The sequence below is a fragment of the Cyprinodon variegatus genome, unplaced genomic scaffold (assembly GCF_000732505.1).
Source record: "Cyprinodon variegatus isolate N-32 unplaced genomic scaffold, C_variegatus-1.0 Scaffold7, whole genome shotgun sequence".
NCBI classification, from domain to species: domain Eukaryota; kingdom Metazoa; phylum Chordata; class Actinopteri; order Cyprinodontiformes; family Cyprinodontidae; genus Cyprinodon; species Cyprinodon variegatus.
Window position 1 is genome coordinate 2,681,886 of NW_015150460.1, and position 22,219 is coordinate 2,704,104.

The following is a 22,219-nucleotide window of genomic DNA, read 5'->3' on the forward strand; positions in this document are numbered from 1 at the left end:
AAAACTGCTATTTTCAATGACTACTTATTTTTGTCCAGCTTTAACATCAGTATCGATATCGGTCATTGGCTACATGAGTTTTAAAATATCGGCATATCGGATATCGACCAAAATCCCAATATCGTGCATCCCTAGTTACAGTATTAGAGGCAGTTTTAGGTAATTGGTCAAAAACTGGAACCTTTACAGGCCAGTTTCTGGCCAATAATAGTTTGGTTTAAACTTTGATGGGAAGATGCATTTGGAGAGAGATTAATACAATGTCAGAGAATCATTCTGCCTAATTACTTTAGGCAAAAGTAATTTATACCTCACATCCAGTAAGGTGCTAAAGCTTAGTGACATGACAGTGACATTTGGTTATATACTACAGAAAAACTTAGTTTTTCTTTAGTCTGTAGAAATACAATTATACAAATTTAGAGTTTGATTAAAAGCCACAAATTCAGAGCAGTGTGCTAAAATTAAATTTGTAATTTAATGTAATTCGAAGTAATTTCTTTTGCTTGCCTTTAATAGAAGTAGTTTTTTTTCACTCTCTCTGCCTGAACTTAAAGTGTAACTCACCCCATATAAAAGTATAACCCCGCCTCTAAACAAATTATGAAAAATGCCATCAAAGTGGTCCATGCTAAGAAACCCAGAGAGGCAGGGCTACTTTTGGGATGAATGGTGGGGGTTTAGTGGGGGTGTGGTGAGGACGACAGATAGAGGTAGTTAGCTTAGCCTAGCCTAACATAATCCAGCTCAGAAGTCAACATACACTAAGGTTATAATGCCTTTATGTGACTTGGAAAAGCCCAAATGATGATGATGATGAGATTTTTAATGCTAGATTGATGAAGAAATGACCTTCAAACTTGTTGGGTACCTCTTTAAACCAACACAATGCTGCTTTTGTGACTTCATAATAACATTTAAATACATGGACATCCACTGTTTAATCCTTGGATATAATATCCGTATTCCTGAAGGAATAACAATCCTCTATTTAAACAATTAGAAGTAATTATAAACACCATGGTGATTTCCAGCTATGACATCAGCAGGGATAAAGGTTCTCTGGTTTAAAATGGATTCACCAAGCCCAGAACAAAAGGAAACGACAGAGGAGGTAGCAGCTGAAACAAGAGAAACACGAGTCAACAGAGACTGAGAGCCACTTAGAGAGGAAGAAGTCATTACTTTAAAAGCAACATAAAAAGCCTGAATACAGTTTGCAAATATACCCACTGAAAATGACCCTGATTTTTGGAGATATGAGAAGAATAACAAAAACCTCTAAATTCTGAGAGGATTTAGACAGCTTAGAAGAGAACTATTAAAGAAATAGAAGCAAACTTCTTTTTTTTTTATTTAGCACAAAGAAATAATGGTATTAATCCTAACTGACCAAAAACAGTCAGACAGAGAGTTATTTCTGACTTCATGTCAGTCTGATGTGAAATGTGGTTTTGAAAATGAACGTTAGAATGTGCTAAATTACAAGAGTTTGGATAAAGAGTTTTGTTTGTTTTCCTCCATGGATTAGGCTCATTGTCAAGAAGGATCTATGATGTTTGGATGAATGGATGGATAGGAAGCCGGGTAGTCAGACATGGTTTAGTTATAACAAACATCTGCGTAAGTGAGGAGAGATGAGAGGAGAGGGTGGCTGGAGATGCCTGAGTCAGCAGTCCTGTGTCCATCCACCACCTCCTCCCTCCTCTCCTCTCCTCTCCTGTCTGTCGCGCTGTGGCCTCCATTTGACTGGTAAATCACCCACTCAGCACAACAACCCAGGGAGGAAGGGAAAGAATGGCAGCTGAGCACATCTGAGCTTTGAGCAGAGGCAGACAGGAGAGTCAGGAGAGCGAGCAGGCACTGGTTTCTCTGCATGAACAGTGATGGTGAGCTTTAGGAGAGGCTAAGATGAAGATGGGAGATGGGAGCAGCCATGTGCAAACTGTCGGATAAAGTTGGACAGCACATGAGGAAAAAGTCGCCGGGTAGGACTGAGGGAGGAACTATGGGATTAATTGTTTAAAGCAGTTTGTTTATTCAAGGGATGTGACTGAAAAAGATTTTCTTTATCATGTATTTAATTTATTAATAATGCTATTCTTTCAGTTTGCATATATAAAGTAGGAAAAATATTTTTTATATGTGCATTCATTTTATTTAATATCTTGATATTATGAATTATAATCTGTATAATTGAAAAAGATTGTTTTCTTTATCATGTAATACATTTATTAATATTGCTATTCTTTCAGTTTGCATTTATAAAGTAAGAAAATAACTTGTTAATGCTAATTTACAATTTATTTCATTTAGAATTTTGCACTTTAGTTGTAAAATTTCTTTAACACGTCTTTATTTAATGTTTATTTCACCAAATAATACCGAGTATTGTATTTAAAAGTGCTTATGCATTGAAGTACATTTTTTTTCACCTAATTTTTATTTTTTATTTTGTCCAATGCCATTATTTGCTTATGAGCTTATTTTTTATTTGTGTTGATTTATTTTTACAGCTTTTTTCATATTTTTATTTAAATTAGTGATCAGCAGGTTTTGTTTTATTTCATGCCATTTAAAATAATATAAAATAACTCGTAAATCTGTACGAGACTTAAGCTCTCAGAGTCGACTTTTATTTCTAAGCAGAATGTTAGCCATCATTAGGGAAGTTGAGACCATTAGTTTCAATTATGTGTTTTTCTTCCAGATCACTTTATATTCATTCATTTTATTTGTTCGTTAATATTTAAATGTCGTTGTGTCCTGCTGGATTTTATTTTGAAATCTTTCCATCTTCATACTTTGCTTATCTCAGATTTTGCATAACGTTGGTTTAATTTGCAAAATGGGATCTCTGAGCTGAACCGGCAAGGCGGAGATATTAGAGGAAGATTTGCATACGAGTTGTTTCCACCTGTCTTACTTTCACAAATATTTCCTCCCTTATTGTTTTGCGTCTCTCGATACTTTTTGTTAAACTATGCTTATTTCTAAATGTTTCTCTGCAGGTTGTAAATATGCGTGTCATGCTGAGTGTCGAGAGAGCGTGTCGCTTGACTGTCATCCTGCTGCGTCGCCCCTCAGTCAAGACCAGCTGAACAACAACACGCCGCTCCATGTGAGTAAAAAATGCACCTTACATGAAGTCCCGTCTGTTTACGTCAGCAGCTGTCCATGTGAACATATTCAAGGTTGTTTCCCTTCAGAATAGCTACACTATTTCATCCAAATAAACCTTATGCATTTCATGTTTTGTTACTGGATTCTTGAAAGCATTTTTAAATCAGACTCTTTATTAGTCACACTGATGTTTTAATGTCTATTTATAGCAGCCCTAAAATGAAACTCTGCAGATGTGAGCTATCACATGCACAGACCTTAAAAAAAGTACATGACCTTTGCTCTTAAGGCAAGGGATTTATATTTGTGTAGCACAATTCAGTACATGGACAATTCAAAGTTCTTTACATGAATAAGATAATAAAATAGAAGAAAAATAAAAGCAATTTTTAAAAACAATTGAACCACAAAAAAAAACAAGAATAAATGAATAAAAGCAAGTAAGAAAAAGGCTTAAAGATTAGATTTTAGACTTCACATTGTGCAATCACTGCCCATGAGCATAAGGATTTCATGTTCGATAGATTGGATGAATTGGGTGTGAGAATGGAGCTCTGAGGAACCCCATAAGTGATTAGTGTTTGCTTACACGTTTTAATTAAAGTCGTCACCATCTGCCTGGTTCTTAATGTGATCGGAACCAACTAATAACTAAATAAACTTTTCCACTCTATCAATACTTATAATTTTGTTAAGCTGTCTTAAATACAGCAATTGATACTTTTTAATTATTTTATACATTATTTTTAGCTTTCCAGTGAGATTATTTCATATAAAATTAGCTGTTAAACTGCCTTTTCAGTAATGTTATCCAACAATGGACCTGTCCTTACTTAACTCATCATCTAAGCATTCAGATTACATCCCTTAAGATGTTTAAATGCTGCAAGTTCCAGGCAGTGGATTTAGATTTGTCTTTTGACATATATGGTTTGTAAACAATCTGTATTTATCAACTAATATTTAATCTGCAAGCCTGCTGGGATACATGTTTTTGTATCTTTAATTTTGTAGTAATTGTGCAAAACCACAAGGTGGTGCTGTAGTGCAACATTACAGCTTTGACTTTAATTTTAGCAATACAGACATAATACATTACAGAGAGGAAAACATTATTATCATAAATCAAAAGGCAATCTAAGAGGTTTTATTCTTCTTCACGATTAGTAGCCATATTATGTTGCATTGAAGGCTGAAATATGTCAACTTTTTTGAAAACTATTGGTTCTTTTTGGTGTTTTTTGTAGACCCTTAGTTGTTCTTGAATTAATTGAGAGAAACAAAACTACAAAATGGTAATTATAAATGCATTTAAGATAAATAAGCAAAAATCTGGATATGATTTCATTGCTTTGCCTTCTGATTTTCCCCCGAGTTTGACATAGATATTATAAAGTCAGAGAAAAGTCGGTTTTACACGAAGGAAATAGTAGAGCCTGACTCATCAAGATGCATGACACAACAAGAATGGTGTTTAATTCCAGGAGGACAGCTGGGCGTGCATCAGTCCTGATTTATCATGGAGTGCTTCAGGAGCCCACACCATATCCAATTGCAGCTTTGTCCTGTAGACGTGTATTTCAATCTGTTTTTCCTCATTTTTACCATTTTTTATGGGTCCGTGCTCTTATATAACCACCTGCTTTCCTTTTAGGAAACAGTTAAAGGATGTGTGACACTGGACAGAATCGCCAACTTTCAAGCAACCATTTAGATGACTATACAACTTCTCATCCTGTGTGCTTTTGCTCTGCTGACACTACTATTCACATATCAGCTGTTGAGTCCAGATTTATGGTGTCACACTGATAACACTGCTGATTAAAACTGCTGTCAGGCATCTTCATTTACAATCTATATACAACAAAACGTGGGATTTTTTTTAAAATCCAGTTTTACCTGCTATTAGATGTCCAATTTCAGTTAAATCATTAATTTACCAGCATTGCACTTCAGCTCAGACTTAAAGGTTCTGTTTTCTTTCATTTCCTAATTTAAACTCAATAGTTTCACAGGATTTGCATTTGAATCCCCCAGAAATTTCAGCAACTTAGTTGGAAATGTCTTTTGCTAGGACAAACGGGTTTTAAAAGCAAATGTTTGAGGCTTAAATTCTGGTAGAATTGACCTTTTCCATGTCTGACTTAGTTTTTGATTCCCTTTTCAGAAAATCACAAAATATATCTCTATTGTTTTCTTAACCTCAAACTAAAAATCTTGTTTTCTTTTGGGACATTAGGGAGATTTTGCAAGGCAGCAGAAGAAAACTGCTTATTACATCTATATTTTATGGGAAACTTCAACAAACTCTTACATTTCACACATTACCTTGTTATGTTAGGATTTATCGCCTTAGAAACCAACACTTGACCTTCGTGTTTACATCCCAGCCGCCCCTTGAATACTTACAATCTGCCTGCGGTTTTGGCTCTGCTGCCGATCAACACCGACATGGTTTTATTCCTCCTGCAGAAGGAGGATCATCTCAGCACATTTCAAACCAATGCTGAACACATGAATAAACCCTAATAGTGCCGAGTAATGCTGAGTGCAGCATTGTGGGCTTTACGGGCGTCAGTCAGCGCATAGAAATATGTTTTTGTGAAGTGGGTGTGTGTGGTTACAGAGAGCTGTGTAAGCTCCATGGATGCCAATGTTTTGTAAAGCTGATCTGCTGCGTAGATGTGCTGTAGAACAGCAAACATTGTGTTTCATCATCGCTAAAATGATTGAAAAAAATACATTTCCTGAACTTAAAACCTCATAAAATGTACAGGATTCCTTATGATAGTGTGTCCTGTCCTTATTTCTAATGATCTCTCCTATTTTTTTGTCTATAAAGACTGAAAGCAATGAGCCTCCAGGAGCAGCTTACTAAAAAAGATTGATAGGACGCAGTTTGGGGATTTCAAATGAGTAAATCAGCTGTGCTCTCTGAGGTACGCAGACTTCTGTCATCGCTTGAGTATTTAAACATACATGTACCCGCCTCAGTTTACAATGTGATCTACTGTGTCTGTATATGAAACCCTAACCCTGTCTTGGCGCATTCACTACTATGTGGCTCTCACCAATATACCACAGCGTAAGAAAACATCCTTAAAGTCAGGTTAAAGATCCTTCAGCTGTGACTAAATACATAGAACTGCTACTGTAGGCACCAAAACCAGCCGCTGTGACAGATAAGGTTTAAACTTTGACGTCATGAAACCTTGTTAGGGACAAATGTCTGCTTAATATAAACCACTAACTCACAAATAGAATTAGCAGCCAATTGAATCATCCGCCTTAAATGTGCAGCACATGAAACCTGAACACAACCACAACTCAGTGCTCAAGAAGTGATGGATGCTTTGATTGCTTCTGAACTGTAATATGCTGGGAATTAATTCATATTCTGATTATAACTCTTTCTATGGTTTATCTCCCTTAAAAGTATGGGAAGCACATACATAAGGTGTATTATTTAGTTTAAGGTTGCCTTAGTAAAACTAATGACTGTACTCCATTGTACATTCCTCTACTGTGGTGTGATTGGTTTAACCAGAGGGAGAGGCTGGAAATGATTGACAAGGAGCAAAACGAGTAAAAATCACTTCCTGTGATTTGGGAAAAACAAACATATAGAGGCCTAAGAGGAAGCACATCAGCACATTGAGAAAGGACCATGAGTCAAAGCAAAGAAGGATTTCAATGAGTTTATTTTTCAGACCTTTTTCTATAAGAAACTCATTAACACTACCTTACTGAAGGTGCTGTTAATTTCTCTGAGTAAGAAGTGATTAAAGAACAATAGTAGATTCAGGAAATCAACAGAAAATTGTACTTTTATTGTAGCTAAACAGCTGCTGTTTATAAAATAAAAAACAATGGTTTGTAAGGTCATCACTATGATAACTTCTGATAAAATAACCTGGTTGCTGTCGGGTTGCCTTTAATGTCTCGTTAGACCTCACCCAAACTTTATTGCCCGTAATCCTGAGTTCTTTTCATGTGGGAAATAAGCTAATGGTGGGAAAATAATGTTTACGACTTAATTGCTCACAGCTTTGACAACGGAGCATTTGGTTGGTTTTGTGTTGCAAATTCTTCCTAGACAACAAGACTTTCTTGAAAGTTGAGGTTTCATTTCTGATCAGACTGCTGGATTAACATAACAGGGATTGCATGAATATTGAGTAACTTTTACAAACATGAAGGCTGAAAACAGCCTGAAGATACAACAAAGAAGCTATATTTGTCAAACATTGACAAACTGTATAACTTGATTTGCAAATTATCTCACGATTCAATGCATTTCTTCTATTATGTGACAGTATTTTTTTTTTTTTGTAAAACTCTATTATGGTCTTGGCTTAAACAGCTTTTGTTTTCTGCTACGTTCACGCCTAACGCGATTTCAGCAGCAAAAAACCGCCTGCTGCTTCATTTTTGATGCTTGTCCACATTAAGGTCAGACGCGCCTAAAGCGTGTCCAGATGCATTTGATTCTTCTGCTGCTCCTGCATTTAATGACAGAGAGCGGCTTTGCTATATGTGCTGTTATACGTGGGTTGAAAGTAGTTTTAATATACTTTCAAGTGAGAAAGTCCTCCTCAAAACATAATTTGGGAAGTCAGTTCATCAAGATTACAATCTTGCTTTCAAATATACACCGGCGGTGCTCTTACACTTGAAATCCCCAGCAACAGCAGCCTCTGACCTGGTCTCCTTTTGGGGGTTTTCTGCTACTGTTCATGGCAGCAGAAAGGAAATGTTAGCCATTTTCATGTACTTAATCCAAACTGCAAGTATCAGAATAATAAAAGCAAACATATTTTGCTGGCACGTTTTTACATTTTAAGTTAAGTTATGCATTCATAAACTGTTTCAGGGGATTGGTCTTAGCAATCTGCATCAGCAGCGTTGCTTCAGTCTCCCTGGGTGATCCCAGATCAGCTTCTCTGAATGGTTGCTGTTTGTGCAGCACATCACGCTCCTCAGAAGCTCTGAAGCTCATGATCTGCGCTTCTTTATCTGCTCAGACGCAATAAGATGTGCTAATCCTTGTGCGCTAGACATGCTACAGGACCTTTTGATGCACCTTGATGCACGTCAACCATTGACTTTGCATGTAAACCAGGTGCTTTGCTGGTTCAATCGCGTGCGGTCTGAACGTAGCATTAACCTATATTACATTTCATTTTTGAAACAAATTAAATGACTAAGTTAATTTTCAAAATAATCACCAAGAATACTAGGATATATCCTTATTTAAAACTTTTTTTTTAGCTAATTGCTTTAGAAATGTCTTATATGTCAGTAAATTCTCTCCTTTTGCATTTTAAAGCTTAACCTACGTCTTGGTTGTGATGCAGCAGTGTAAATGCGAATACTTGTAACTTCCTTCTTACGTTTTCAAAAGATTTTAATCAGCAGTATTTATCTAATGATGCTGAAAACAAGTATAATGGGCGTCACCATGAGCTTGTCACAACAGGAGCTTTAATTTAATTACTTTAATTGCTCCTAATTTCTCGAAACAGTAAAGTCCCACATATATTGTACACCTGCTTGATGATAATGATAGTAACTCGGTGGCAACCAGCAGAAAAATAAACATTACAGTCTCAGGTTCCTGAGTATCCCTTCATTATCTCTGCCCTTCTCTATCAAACATCTAGATTCAAACAGTTGTCCCTGTAAACAAACCATCACCATGTGATTATCATGCTGCTCTTCCTTTTAGTATCTCTAGCAAATCTTCCCCTTCCTCCTGTCTTCTGATCAGCCACCTATTGTGTCGCACAAAGACAAACAAGCTAGTATTACCTTCTGAACAGGGGCTCTAGTATAACATTTTTGCTTTGGTTACACCGGTGCGCCTAACATCTTGTTCTTAGTTGCACTAGCACAGATGTTGGGTTCATCCAAATCACTTTTACAGCAGTTTAACAGGTTCTCATTTTCTTTAACTGCTTCAATGTAAAAAATATTGAGCTGTAAATAACTATTTAACGTTCTGGTTGAGATTCAAATTCTTTATTAAGAGCAGAAATTTACAAAACTTGTTGAAAATGTGTCAATAATTAAAGTTAATCTGTAAATGGGGTAAATATAGAAATAAAAACAAAGTCTTTTGTTTTTAAGGCTTCAAACTGGACATCTAAATGCATTGTTCAATTAGCTATCCTCCATTGCAGTTACATGCCATTCACATGTAGTTTGGCCTCATTAATCTCTGGCCTTGGCTAAACCAAATTGTCACACTCTCTGTAGCATTAGCATTGGCTATTACACTCAGACGTTACTGTATATCTATACATTAATAAAGACAAATATTAGACAGCTCTCCTTCTCTTCAATTTCTTTTTCTGAAAGTACACCACATAATAATAGACTGGGGAAAAACAAACACAGACGGTCTAAATTCTGTCATAATTCGGTCATTTATGGAATTATTCTTGGATAAATGAATGGGACAGCTAAAGCTTCTCTACCACTGAAAATACCGGGTGTTTTTCAAGCATGGATGGACCTGCTAACAATTTTCCTTCCTTCCCACTGGCAAAGAAAGCTGGCAGCTGTGTGACCTCCCCCGCTACTGAGTGTCTGGTGACACCATCACGCTGGGTTAGCGTTGATGATGTCACCAGTGGGACAAGAATCAGGAAAGTAAACAATGGAGATTAACATGTAAGTAAGCCAGGGCGTAATCAGTTTGCTCTACTGTTTAGCACTTTTATCCGTCTGAATCCATCTCGCCAGCTCTGTGCCATGTTTAACGAACGTAAACAGAGTTGTTTCGGCTTGTCAGATCAGACGTGGCTGGCGCAGTGTGTTGACGTCCATACGTTGCGTTCAATTGTATTATGTGATTTAGCAGGTCAACCCGGTTCTTGTGTTGCCACATGCCGATTAGAGCCAAGGCAATTTTAACGTGGGTTTCATTTCTGATTCGTTTTACCCGGAAAGACACGCATCAATGAGCTTTTCCTACTGCCACTAAAAACCGATTGCTTCTGGGTTTAAAAAGGTTTTTGGGCCAGAGAGAAAAGGTTATTACAGGGTGTTCTTAAAAAGATTCAATAAAGATTTATAAATTAAAGCAGAGCAGGAGCAGCTTTATAACAGTAATTGTAGTAAAGAGAGTAAAGGAACAAAAACATTGTAAATAAGAGACAAGTTTCAGATCAGTTTGTGAAATGCTTACTCCTAGGCTCAGATACTCTCCTGGAGTTTCCTTAGATTATTATGACATATGAGATAAGTACCACAGAATTATATTTTGTAATAAGCACACATCTTAAGAACAAGGGTCGTATTGAATGCCTGTCTCTCATCTCTGCTCACATATGTCTTGACTCTGGGTGCCCTGATGACTGTAATGGTTGCATGTCTCTGAAGAACTCGGTGTGTTTCGTTTCAGGAACAAACCCATTCTGATTACACAAACTGTTTAAATGAATTTTGCTTCAGGTTTTTTCGATTTTCATAGACAGATTTTTTTCTCTCCAGGACATGAAAGTCTCCCTGTGGCAACATTAATAAAACAACACAAAGACTAAAATAGTTGTGGTTTTATTTGTGAATTTTTTCTTTTGAATTGCAGGTTGCATTGGTGCAGATTTATTTTCTTTTAACTTCTCAATTGCAAAATAGGTTGACCTCTCTAGAGCCCTGCAAACATAGATTAGGAAATGGAAGAAGAAACTCAAAGAAGTCAGGCTGGTTGAGATAAAGCGTGTTTATAGACTGCACAGGTTTCAGATCGGTAGAGAGCGAGACTTAGAGGAGTGTCTTGTAGATCTCTACTCTTAATTTAATTTAACCAAGCAGCATTTCAACTGTAAATCAGATCCCTTGTTTACTTTGTTGCAGGGAAAAGCATTCCATATGCCACACATTATTATTTTTAAACTGAAGCAAACATCAAGACCCCAACATTTCCACAGAAACCAAATAAGCTCTGTCATTAGGAGAGAGCTGGGCTGTTTGGAAATGTTCAAACGGCATCATGCTGGCCTCCTTAAAGGAACCCGTTTCTGTTTTATTAGCTGTTTGAATAGAAGCAGTGTTTCAGCTTGACAGCGTTCTAGTGAGAAAGGTCAAGTTAATTTAAGCCTAGTATCTTATAAATATAGAAATAAAAAAAATGTTTTGCTAACATACCACCATGTGGTCTATTTATTCTAACCTTCTGTTGCTTTAGCCTGTATTCCTCAGCAGGACTGTTTTTTTGCTGATGCATTTAGTTGTTTTTTTTTATGGGACTGACAATAAAACAGAGTAAATCATTAAACTGCAAAACCAGAGTTCTTCATAGAAACATTTTCCATAATTGCTGATTTCTAAGAGCTGTGTAAAGCTGTTAAAAAGCTGAATCATAAGCACAACAAAAAGTGATAGAGGGATGAAATATAACACTCACTTTTGAAGTATAATCTTTTATGGATTGTCTGGGATTAAGTTCTCAGTCAAACAGTCAAAGTAGTAGCATCATCAGCTGCTTGGTGTGGAAACAAGACACCAGTCTGCAGCTTAGAGAGCAACCAACAGATGGGTCCCTCTGATTTCTATCAGATGTTGGCAAACATGTAGCAATAGGGCCAACTGTTACTCTGATAATACGATACTAAGAAAGGACTTGTTTTTTCTGAGACATTTTATTGCAGTTATACACCCACTTTCAACTATGAATAATATTTTGTTGGTTTCAGAAGAGGGCACAGTGCCAAAGTGGGTAGCACTGCTGCATTGCAGCAAGAGGGTTATGGGTTCAATACCCAGCCTGGATTCTTTCTACATGGAATACAGTATGAGTTCTCTCTGCACACTCCAGCTGCCTCCCACAGTGCAAAAACATGACTGACTGACTTAATTGGCTTCTCTAAATTGTCCTTAGGTGTGAGTGTGTGTGCATGGTTGTCTGTTGCAACTCTGACAATGACTAAGCTGGAGAAAATGGATGGATGGTTTCAGTATTTCTGTTTTCTCCAAGTTGCATTGAAACATTCCCCCATATTTATTCTATCTTTGCATATTATAGTTTTCAATCAAATGGTTTCAAATGGTTTCAAATTTAAACAGTTTCAAAGCTACAGGGTAATTGGTGTATAGTGCAAGATGCCCAATGATAAGATCCCGGATGCCCCCCCAAGTTTGGCATGGTTCACTATTTTCAATGAGGGTGTATTTTACTGTTTCATGAATGTAAAGAAAACCACTGACATTTATTTGGGTATAGTAGTAAAGCTGATGGACAAATGCTTGGTGGCTTAATTGCGTCAAGCATTATTTGTTTTGGAAAGGGCTTTTATCATCATACTGTCATGTGTCATTTGAGCGAATTTGTATTTAAGAATCTAAGAATATTAGCTCAAAATTTCTCAGATTCACGTCACTGTACTTGACCTAAATAATTTAAGTCCTTCAGTTAAGTTGGAGGTATGCAAAACACAATCGACTCTAAAGCAAATGACAAAGAATTAGTTGAATTGATTTGTAAAACAAACTAAACAGGGTTGGATAAAAGCTTTCATAGCAGCTTTACATTTAGAAAGCCATTTTTATATAACGGTATATAATTTCATTTTACCCATCTATAGTAAAATGTTTGATATTTCAAAAAAATAGGAAGATATAATAGAACAAAGAGAGTATAGTAGAATACACAATAGAAAACCATGCAATAGAAATGCATATTTTAGACTTATTTTCTTTAGCCCTTTTGCAGTACTGTATCTTACTGCTTCCCTTAATCTGATTGGCTTGATGATCCTTTTTCTTGAATTTCTTGAGAATTTCTGTTTATGATGGAAACATACCAGCTAGTATTAACATGGGGCAGCTGCTGCAGGAAGCTGTAAAAAATTTGAAATTAGAAATAAAAAGGAAACTGTTTCTTTCTCTGCTTTATGGACAAAAAAATTGCATAAATTATGCTTTTTGATTATGTTTCCTTCAGTATTTATTGGTGATTAGTCAAAATCAGTAATAACTTTAATGGCCCAGTATGAGTAACCGTGTTTACATTAATTAATTGCACATTTTCTCAGAGATTCAATAGAATTTGTTTGTCTCAGAAAACCTAGTTATTGAGAATGAACAAACTCAGAAGATCTTTTCGTTTGTGTTTTACTTGCACATGATCACAGTCTAAAATAGATCTACAGATCTGTTGCCACATTTCCGTGGCCAAAACAAAACTCTAACCAGTTCAATCTTTTTGATGTGTTTGGAAGAATTCTTTTCTCCCTTTTTTTGCTGGTGGTTGAAAGGAAAACCTAGATACTTATCAGGGTGGGACTCCCCAGTGAACCGCCATCTATTTTGCTGCTTAGCATTTGTTTGTTTAGGTTTATCTCAGCTCCTGTCCTTATCTTTTTGGACGATCTCTATCTGAAAATACCGACCAACTTGGATAAGAGGGCACTGTAAATGACACACTTTCAGCTTTCATTCAGCCTTATTACTCAGTGACCCTCCTGTCAACACCAAAAACTGCTGAAAGGACGCTAAGAGGCTTTAAACTGAAGCAACAGGATTGATTGACAAAGAAATCGTTGTTTTGTAATAAAAAATGAAGAATAACAGAACCATAAATTATTCCAAAGATTTTCACTTATAAGGTAATTTTAAAAAGTAGTATTTTAACCTAATTCTTACTGAAGAGCCTTTGGCACTGATAGTAAAACAAAATAGTTTTGGAAGAGTTGGCAATAAATCAGGGAGTCTGTGTTTGAAATGGGACTTACAGTTATGCTATTTTGCTGTTACCACAGAAAGACTCCCTTATGCTGTTTGAGGTCAAACCAGCAGCTTTTACTCATCTTGTTTGATCGGAAATCGGTGTAAAGTAAAAAAAAAAAAAAAAGAAATTAGATGTAGTACATCTACTGTAGACTGTAAAAAAAAAAGTCTGGGTGTTTACAAAGAATAACTAGAACATCTCGGAAGTTGTTTTTTTTTGTTTAAGATTTAGATACAGTCCCACTTTACAACCTTTTTTTCAGACAAAATTAAGTTATTTCCAAATCAAATAATATGTATAATAAAAGCACCACTTTTTAATGCAAAATGCAGAGAGAAACACCAAAGAAGAAAAGTTTTAGAGTTATAAACAACCGTTGGCCTTTGAATTTGTTGGTTCCAGTCCTTCCATCTCACCAGAAGACATCCAGCACCTCGGCATACCTACTGAGAAGTTGCTTTTGAGGCGTTGCATTACTGAGTGCAATGCAAAGCATTGGATCAAGTGGTGTTAAACATCTGTGCGTTTAAGAGTAGAGGAGAGATTCTACTGTGATCATATCTTTCACGGACTCTCTTTACGTCTGGAAATCAGATGGATGAATCTGAGTTTAGCAGCTGCAAGGAGATCAAACACCTGCTTTACTGCAATTTGTTAGGTTTAAAGATTGATGGAAAGAGAAATTATAGAAAGTATGGTTTGGGTTCTTGATCTGAACCTATATGAGCTTAGGCCAGATGAGCAAATACATGAGCTTTATTCTCTAGTTAAAACTCTACCCTTCTTCATGTTGTTGAAGGTTGTTCCACTTTGTTTAAAGTTAGCTATCAGTTCATGACTCGTTTCTGATAACGGTAAAAAGTCTCATCACTTTCCGGCATATTTACTCCCTTGTTAGTTAACAATCCATCTTCTTCTCCAGAAGCTGCCGGGGTAACCTACCCGACTCTAATGTTTGTGTTTAATCCCTCATCCCTGCTCTTGCTGTCTGTCTGCGATTATGTGATACACCGGGGCCTGCATGTGATCCTCCGGCAGCATTCTTCTGCTCTTTGATCATGAGACACTCAGTGTTTTGTCTGTCAGGGTAAAACACGGGGCTACACACCCTGCAGTAGACAGCAGTACACCGGGACACGTTCTGAGGAACGCTCAGAAATCATCATCTGCATCCAATTTCATCTGCTGCACCTCAAATATCTTCTCATGTTGGACTCACCATAAGCATTTTTCTTTAGTTCAGCTTTTCCTTGATCTGTCTTAGTGATTAGTGATCAATTAAGCTTTAAGGCTGTAAAGGCCTTACTGAGAGCTGCTGCTTCCTGTTGTTATTTCCTCCCAGAATGTCAGCCAATAGTAATAACCCTGGGCGTGTGCCTCCAAGTCCGGCAGAGGGGTCAGGGAGCAGGCTTATCTGGAAAATTAAAAAAAGAAATGTATTAATTTCACAAACTGAAACTATTTTGAGACATTTGTTTCAGAATCGTCTAAAACTTCAAGGGCAGCACATTTAACCTTGAAAAAAGCTTGACCCACTTTCAGTTCCTCAGGATGATGGAATACAGTTATATTGGCAAACTTTTAAAACAGGTTTTAGTAACACTTTAAAGATATTAAACGTCAAAAGTCAATATTTTGTCTATCTGACCTATTTTCAGTAGTACAGTAGGTTGTTCTTTCACATTTTAAAGAAGAATTCAGGCTGATTTCCCCTTGGAGATCTGTATGGATTTTTTTTTTATTTTCAATTATTTAAATAAGGCTTAATTTGATTTAGGTTGTCTTTAATAAATGAAAACAGTTAATCAAGAAATAAATGACAGAAAAATACAGAAAAGTTTTAAAAGCAATCTTGTTTGCTTTTGATTTTCAAATCTTTTAAATAATATCCCTTTTTAATAGTTAAAATTTTAACTATTAATTGAACTATTTCTAATCAACAAAGAAATAGGGTATATGAAAAAAAATATTTATTTAAAACAATGCAATTAAAAGAAGAAGCAAACTTAGAACTGCTTTTAAATGCTGCCTTTTACTGATGAAAAGCTTCATTTTCAGAAGGTTTTATGCAAAAACTCTTATCACTGCACCCGTTTAGTGGAGCTTTGAACAAATCAGGTTCAGACTTAAATTTAGGGGGGAAATAATTATTGTTTTGGCTCTATCTCTGTGAGGCTCCTCCCCTGGAGGCCTATAGCCATTATCATAAAAATGTAACCCCAGCTGTTATAATAAAAACCTCTATTTATGATATATGATTACATGCTGTTTGTTTTAAATTGTAGAAAATAAATGGCAACATTTTAATTATTGACAAAAAAAAAAAATATGTTTAGGGGACTTCCCTTAATAAAACCCTCCTGTGTTGTTTTCTACCTTCAAAGAAGCTGTGAGGAGCTCCTACCTGTTAATTAGACCAGAGAAACGCCCTCCTGCAGAAAAAAAGAACCACTCCTCACTAATAAATACTCCTGTACACATATACAGCCTTCATGAGGTCACCTACTAATTCCCTGTTTGTGTGTAAATGTGGCCTAGTCTACAAACCATTGATAGGGTTCAGGTATTTCTAGAAGTTTAATAGTAGACGACTTCAAGCCTTCTTTTTTGTTTGTGTTTTTTATTAAATAATTTTGCTTGCTGGAATTAGCTCAACTCTAACCTCACAAAAATCCTCAAATTTAACCCATGCAGCCAAACCAACCTCTAAATCCTAAGTTGTACTGGCATCTGCAGGAAAAATAGTTGAAGATCAGGTAATACATGATATAATCTCCTACATTTTTAATCAATCCATAAATTCAATGCATAAATAATAGAATGCATTTATTGTAAGACATGTTTTTGTTTAATCTACACATGCATTTGATGATTATATGTTGCATTCTGTCCCATCACTGGGGACACAGTGAGGTCTGTTGCACAGCGTCTCTGCTTTTAAACTGGATTAATTTTTAACCAGACATTCAGCTGCTGTCTGCTTTTCCCACAGGACCCGATTTTATAACCAAGCAAAAGCAGAATCTGTACTCTTTTACTCAAATAAAATCCAAACTAAAGCTTTTAGAACAAGTTTTAAAAGTTTTTTTTTGTCTACGTGCTCCATATTAACCCAACCAGAGTAATTTAATCAGGCAGCAGATGCAGCAGACTAGATAAACTTAATTTAGAAGCACCCAAATACAGTTAGTGACCTCCATCTGCTCCTGCAGCCTGAACAACCTTCTGTGCTTTGGATTATTTAGATTTTTCTTTTGTCCTCTGACGTGTTTGAATTTTCTGAGGCCTACATTTAAAAAGTTTAAGAGAGAAAATAACACTAAGTAGATTTTAACATAGTGTAGTGGAAAAAAATGTTTTCTTTTATGTGTTCATTTTCCACTAATAGGAAATAATTGATGTTTTCCAAATATACCTGCACACAGTGAATGTCTTTTAAGCTCAGCCAGTTTCAGGACAATCTAAAAAAAAAAAAGGCTAATAGTGACAGCAAACCTTGAGGAAGTGATTGGTTAGTGACTCACATGTAGCTCTGGTGACCCTCCTGGTTTCACCATCAGTCGCCGTGATCGGAGCCTCAGGCTGAGTTGGAAACACTATAGGTTGTGTCACCAGTGGAATGTGTGTAATGTGTAACTGGAGGAGCTACAGATCATCCATCTCACCCTAACAGCATTCTTATGTCCAAACCTCTTCATCGCCACGTCTCTGTATATGTGGCTGAAGCAATGTTAAGCATGTGCAGAAGTCATGTGTCCTTACTCAATGGCACCTCAGGCTGCATGAAGGTCTTTCATAGATTGTATTTAAAAGTCTGGAAAACTGTTGATTTGTGTTTAAATAACTTCTTTTGAGAAATCCAAAGGTGACTTCAGGCCAGATGTTCGACACCTGGATCTTTCTATCTGTTTCTCCTTACTTCTCTATGGCTAAAGCAACCTTATTTTAGCCCTCTCTGTCCAATTTATTTTATATTGTTCAAGATTCAGAATGCTAAAAAAAAAAAAAAACTGACCAAGAGATTGAAAACAACTATTTAAAACAGCTTTTTCTTCACGCAGCCCAAAGTAAAGCCTTCAGTGCTGCAGATTTAGCCTTGGTAACAAGATACTCGATCTCTGGGTGAGCCAGACTGGAAGGTTGAAACGGCCTCAGACTCAGAGGAGCTGACTCGCATCCCAGCCAGCTTCATGCTTGGCTGAAGTGGCCGCCGAAGGTCGATGCCTGAAGATGCCAATAGAACCATATCATCTGCTAAAAGCCACACGGACTCCTTGTTTTATTCTTATCAAAAACCTTCCTCTCCACATCCCACACCCTGCTAATCTATACTTTAATATCCAGGATAATAATACTGGATATTGATGTACAATTATGCAAACTGATGGGTAACGTAAGGTTCAGTGTCTTTCAAATGGCACATTGACATGCAGCTGCTGAAAGATGTAATCAAACCCTTAACTTTCTGACTACAAGATGACAGCTATTTCCACTAATCATCAGTAAACTCTTTAGATTGCTATCTTGGAAGAGCTTAGAAACGTTACTTCTTTTTCTGCCTTAAAACTATTGTCAGATTATTAGGTCTTCACCAGGACTCTGCAGAACAAGGAAGTCTGCTGAGGTAGTAATTCTGCACAATTAGAATCAGGTAAGTTGGATCTGGGGTTTCTCTAATAGTTGCAGGACGCTGACCCACAATGGCTGGAGTTTGAAACACCTGCTGTAGTCTGAAACCCAAGTTTCTCTACATTTATCCAATTCTTTTCCCCCTCTTTAATCCTGCAAAGTGTCAGAAAGGTCTAGGATTAGTAGGTCCCTAGATAGGAAAGATCTGTTAAGCCATAATTACTTTGCTGTTCCCTTTTTATGTAAAATAAGCCCCCAATCTGAGGGTTACATGAAGATTAATGGGTTTTGCAGAGGTTAGCCACATGTGGGAAAAGTTTAAATTGAGATTTAAGAGGTAAGTCAACATTTTCAAGCCACTAAAGAGTATTTAATAACTAGATATGGTTTGACAAAATGACTGAGAGGCCACAATAAATACCAGAGAGGTAATTTTCTTCTTATACTGTTCGCATCATTTGTATATTGTAAGAAAATAAGTTAGTTTAATCAAAATCTCTGCAAAATCTCACTTATTTTAATAGTTCAGGTGGTAATTATGTTTCCAGCCATCCATCCATGAATGCAGTTTTTGCAAGACTAACCAAGAAGCAAATAAGTATAGTATATATGTTAATAAACTATTGTGATTTTTCTTCAGAATTAAGGACATGAATTAATGACTACGCTGAAAATGTTGTGCCAGGAAATTTTTTTTTTCACATTTTTATTAAACCTGGATTTTCTGATAACAATTTTATCCCATTTTAATTTTTTTTTAAAAACTACAGTAGTTATATGATGTCAGATGGTGTTTGTTCAAGCATTTTTTTTTAATTTTACAAGTACATGTTTACAGACATAAGTTTTTAGATGAGCAGAAGGCAAATACGTCTTGTCATTTACATATTGAAAATAATAACAAAAATAAATTAAATAGATATAAAATAAATTCTTTCAAATATCTTCTCCATATAAAAATGAGGTATGAATACATACAGCAGCAATCTAACATGTTTTATTTGTAGTCTTTCGTAGGTTGTCAAAGAGTCAAATGAAACTGCATCCAAAATAAACACATAGCAGCATTACTGTTTGTTCCTCTTATCCTGAATGGTCCAAAAAAGATAAATATCATCATCATTTCCAAATCCAGCATTTAGCATAAAAGACAGGCTCAAAGCTCTGAAGGATAAATTTAGAAAACTTGCTGTAATACAACCAACCTTCCTGTTAGCAGCTGGTGGTCTTGCTCTCTCTAGCACCATAAATGAACCACAGAACTCCCCCAAAATGTATATAATATATTTTTTAAAGCTTTTTCCATATCTTCCATAACTTTATCTGACTTAATTATTTTAAATACCTTTCTGGAACTAAAAAGAGCTTTTCCTCAGAGTCACCTCTAGACAGCCTGGTAGCGCTAAATGTAGGGCTGAAACTATTAATTGTGATTAATTATTTATTTGAATAATTTTAATCTAAATTTGCCAACCAATTAATTAAGTGGAACATAAAAACCTGCAGTTTGATAGAGTAACAAGCACTTCAGCGCATTAATTAAGCCAAAACTGTACACAATACCTATACAACTTATAAAATGAGAAACCTTGTTTGTCTGTATATATGCTCCATTCAGAACCCTTAAGCAGTTTCATTTTACCTTCAACTAGTTGAAAATCTGTAACAAATCTAGACCCAGAATGTTTTATTATGATATTATTAATAGATTAATTGAGAAAAAATATAATTGCGTTAATCTACTAACAAAATGATTGTTAGTTGCAGCTCTTGTTGAGTGTCTAAGAAAAAAAAAAACTTTTTTTTGTTTTCTGAATGATATTGGGTTTAGAGATGGAGTGTTCTAGTGTGTTCTAGTTTAAAGCTCTCTTTACAGGAATTGAGTTAATATTTAACCTGACTGGCTTCAAGCCAAAAATCATTGGCCGACCGATTAACATAAGTGATCTCACACATACTTTTAATCTCATTGTTGTTTTTGCATCTCTAGTTTGGACTTTTTAAATATTTATTTGTGTAAAATCTGACTTGTGATGAAACACTAGCAGATTTATTTCATGCACTCGAGGGTTTCCTCCAGGAATTTTAAGAGGCAGAATTATAACGTTTTGTGGTATTGCAGTTTTGTGCACAATTTCCATATCAAATTGGGGAAATATGTTCATATTTGCATTACAGTTGTGACTTCAATTAATGTTTGATTATAAATGAATCTTTAATGAGAGTTTTATAGACTGATGCACACCGATGATTGTATCCCAGTTTAGATGCAAAATTATCTATAAAGCTCTATAAATGTGTTAAACTCCTTGATTAAATTCCTAAAAGTTATGAATTATTAGATTTTTTTTTTATTCCATTAACGGGAAGAATTTCAGCATAGTTTAATGTCCCACAGGACTATGGACAGTCCAGTAAAGCAGTGCTGATCCATGCACTCTGATTGTTTTGAAAGGCTCTCTGCTGTGTTGTATTTCAAAATATCAGATTTTGGTTTGGCTGACCCGCATGTGGCATATTTATTTTGGTCTCTTCTTTTTATTTTTTTCCCCTCCCTGGTTTGAAATTAGTGCTCTTATACATATAACTCTCCCTCTGCTATCTGTGTGTGAGTGTGTATATGTGTGAGGCTGTGTTAGGCTTGATTTAATGCAGATGTAGCATAGGTTCCACTCTGCAGCTGAACCTGCTTTACTGATTTTTGTGGCTTTTTTGCAGCTGGGTGGGCTATTTCATGACCAGTTTAACACGAAGAACCTTTAACATCACTTTCTGTAGTGAATGAAAGTAACTGAACACAGAAACACTTTAATTTACCTCAGTTTGGATCATGTTTACCAACTTGCTTTATGAAAGTGTTATATAAGAAGCTTTAACTCAACCTGCTTAGTCATAAATAAATCTTTTGTGTGTTTTATACCCATATAAACTCGACAGTAAACCTTTCACTACATTTGATGTACCTTTTCCCTGCAAATTCAACAAAAAATAAATCCCAGCAGAAGCTTAGAAAGCCATAACCTCATCTTTTATGGCTTTCCAAAACATCTGTAACTAAGGAAAGTAATAAAGTAAATAATAAAGAAGATTGGTTAGCATAACTGATCTAAAGCAGACAATGTTTTTTCTTTTTTTTAGTTTTGATGTCAATCAGCTATGAATAAATGGAATTTATTTCAGACAGTTTTGACAAACAACAATAAAAAAAAAACAATGAATCAACAAAATACACACAAAAGAGACTAGTTAACATCAAACAAATAAAACACCAAATTCCAAACATAAATAGAAACAAAACCCTAAACCAAATAAACCTGTCGGTATATACAGAGAAGTGACATCAATTAATGGAAATTGTCTGAAAAGGTGTTAAACTTTTTAGAAAGTGTAGATATTTGTTCTTCATATCGTCTAGCTGCAAGTCTTGAAAAGCAGCAGCTTTTCATTCAGAGATTCTATTTCTGTAAAGAAAACCTTTTCAGGGTCACATAACATCCCAGAGACACAGCCTTATGAAATGTAACGACCCTGTAATAGAGATACAATCGTGGCTTTTTTCTTTTGTTGTCAGCCTTTCGTCCTGTGAAGTCTACTTATAAAGGACAACTCAAATGATGGTAAGATGGACATGAAAGCTGTTTGAGTGCCTCTCTGTGCCTGCAGGCCGCCTTCTCAGGTTTGCAGATTAAATTAGAGACAGAAGAGAGACTAACTGAACGTTAGAAAAAAACCTTA

General features: G+C 35.9%; 1 protein-coding gene across 3 annotated transcripts in view; it reads left to right on the forward strand.

Moving 5' to 3' along the window:
- rassf3 (Ras association (RalGDS/AF-6) domain family member 3) overlaps positions 1-22,219 on the forward strand; it is a 67,405-nt gene that overhangs the window by 13,446 nt on the left and 31,740 nt on the right. For 2 of the 3 annotated variants that reach the window (XM_015376417.1, XM_015376426.1), the window contains exon 2: positions 3,012-3,121. In XM_015376417.1, the coding sequence (XP_015231903.1) occupies positions 3,012-3,121 (110 nt within the window). Of the gene's footprint in view, positions 1-1,838; positions 1,989-3,011; positions 3,122-22,219 lie in introns of those variants that run through there. The other variant, XM_015376436.1, reaches the window with a different exon arrangement.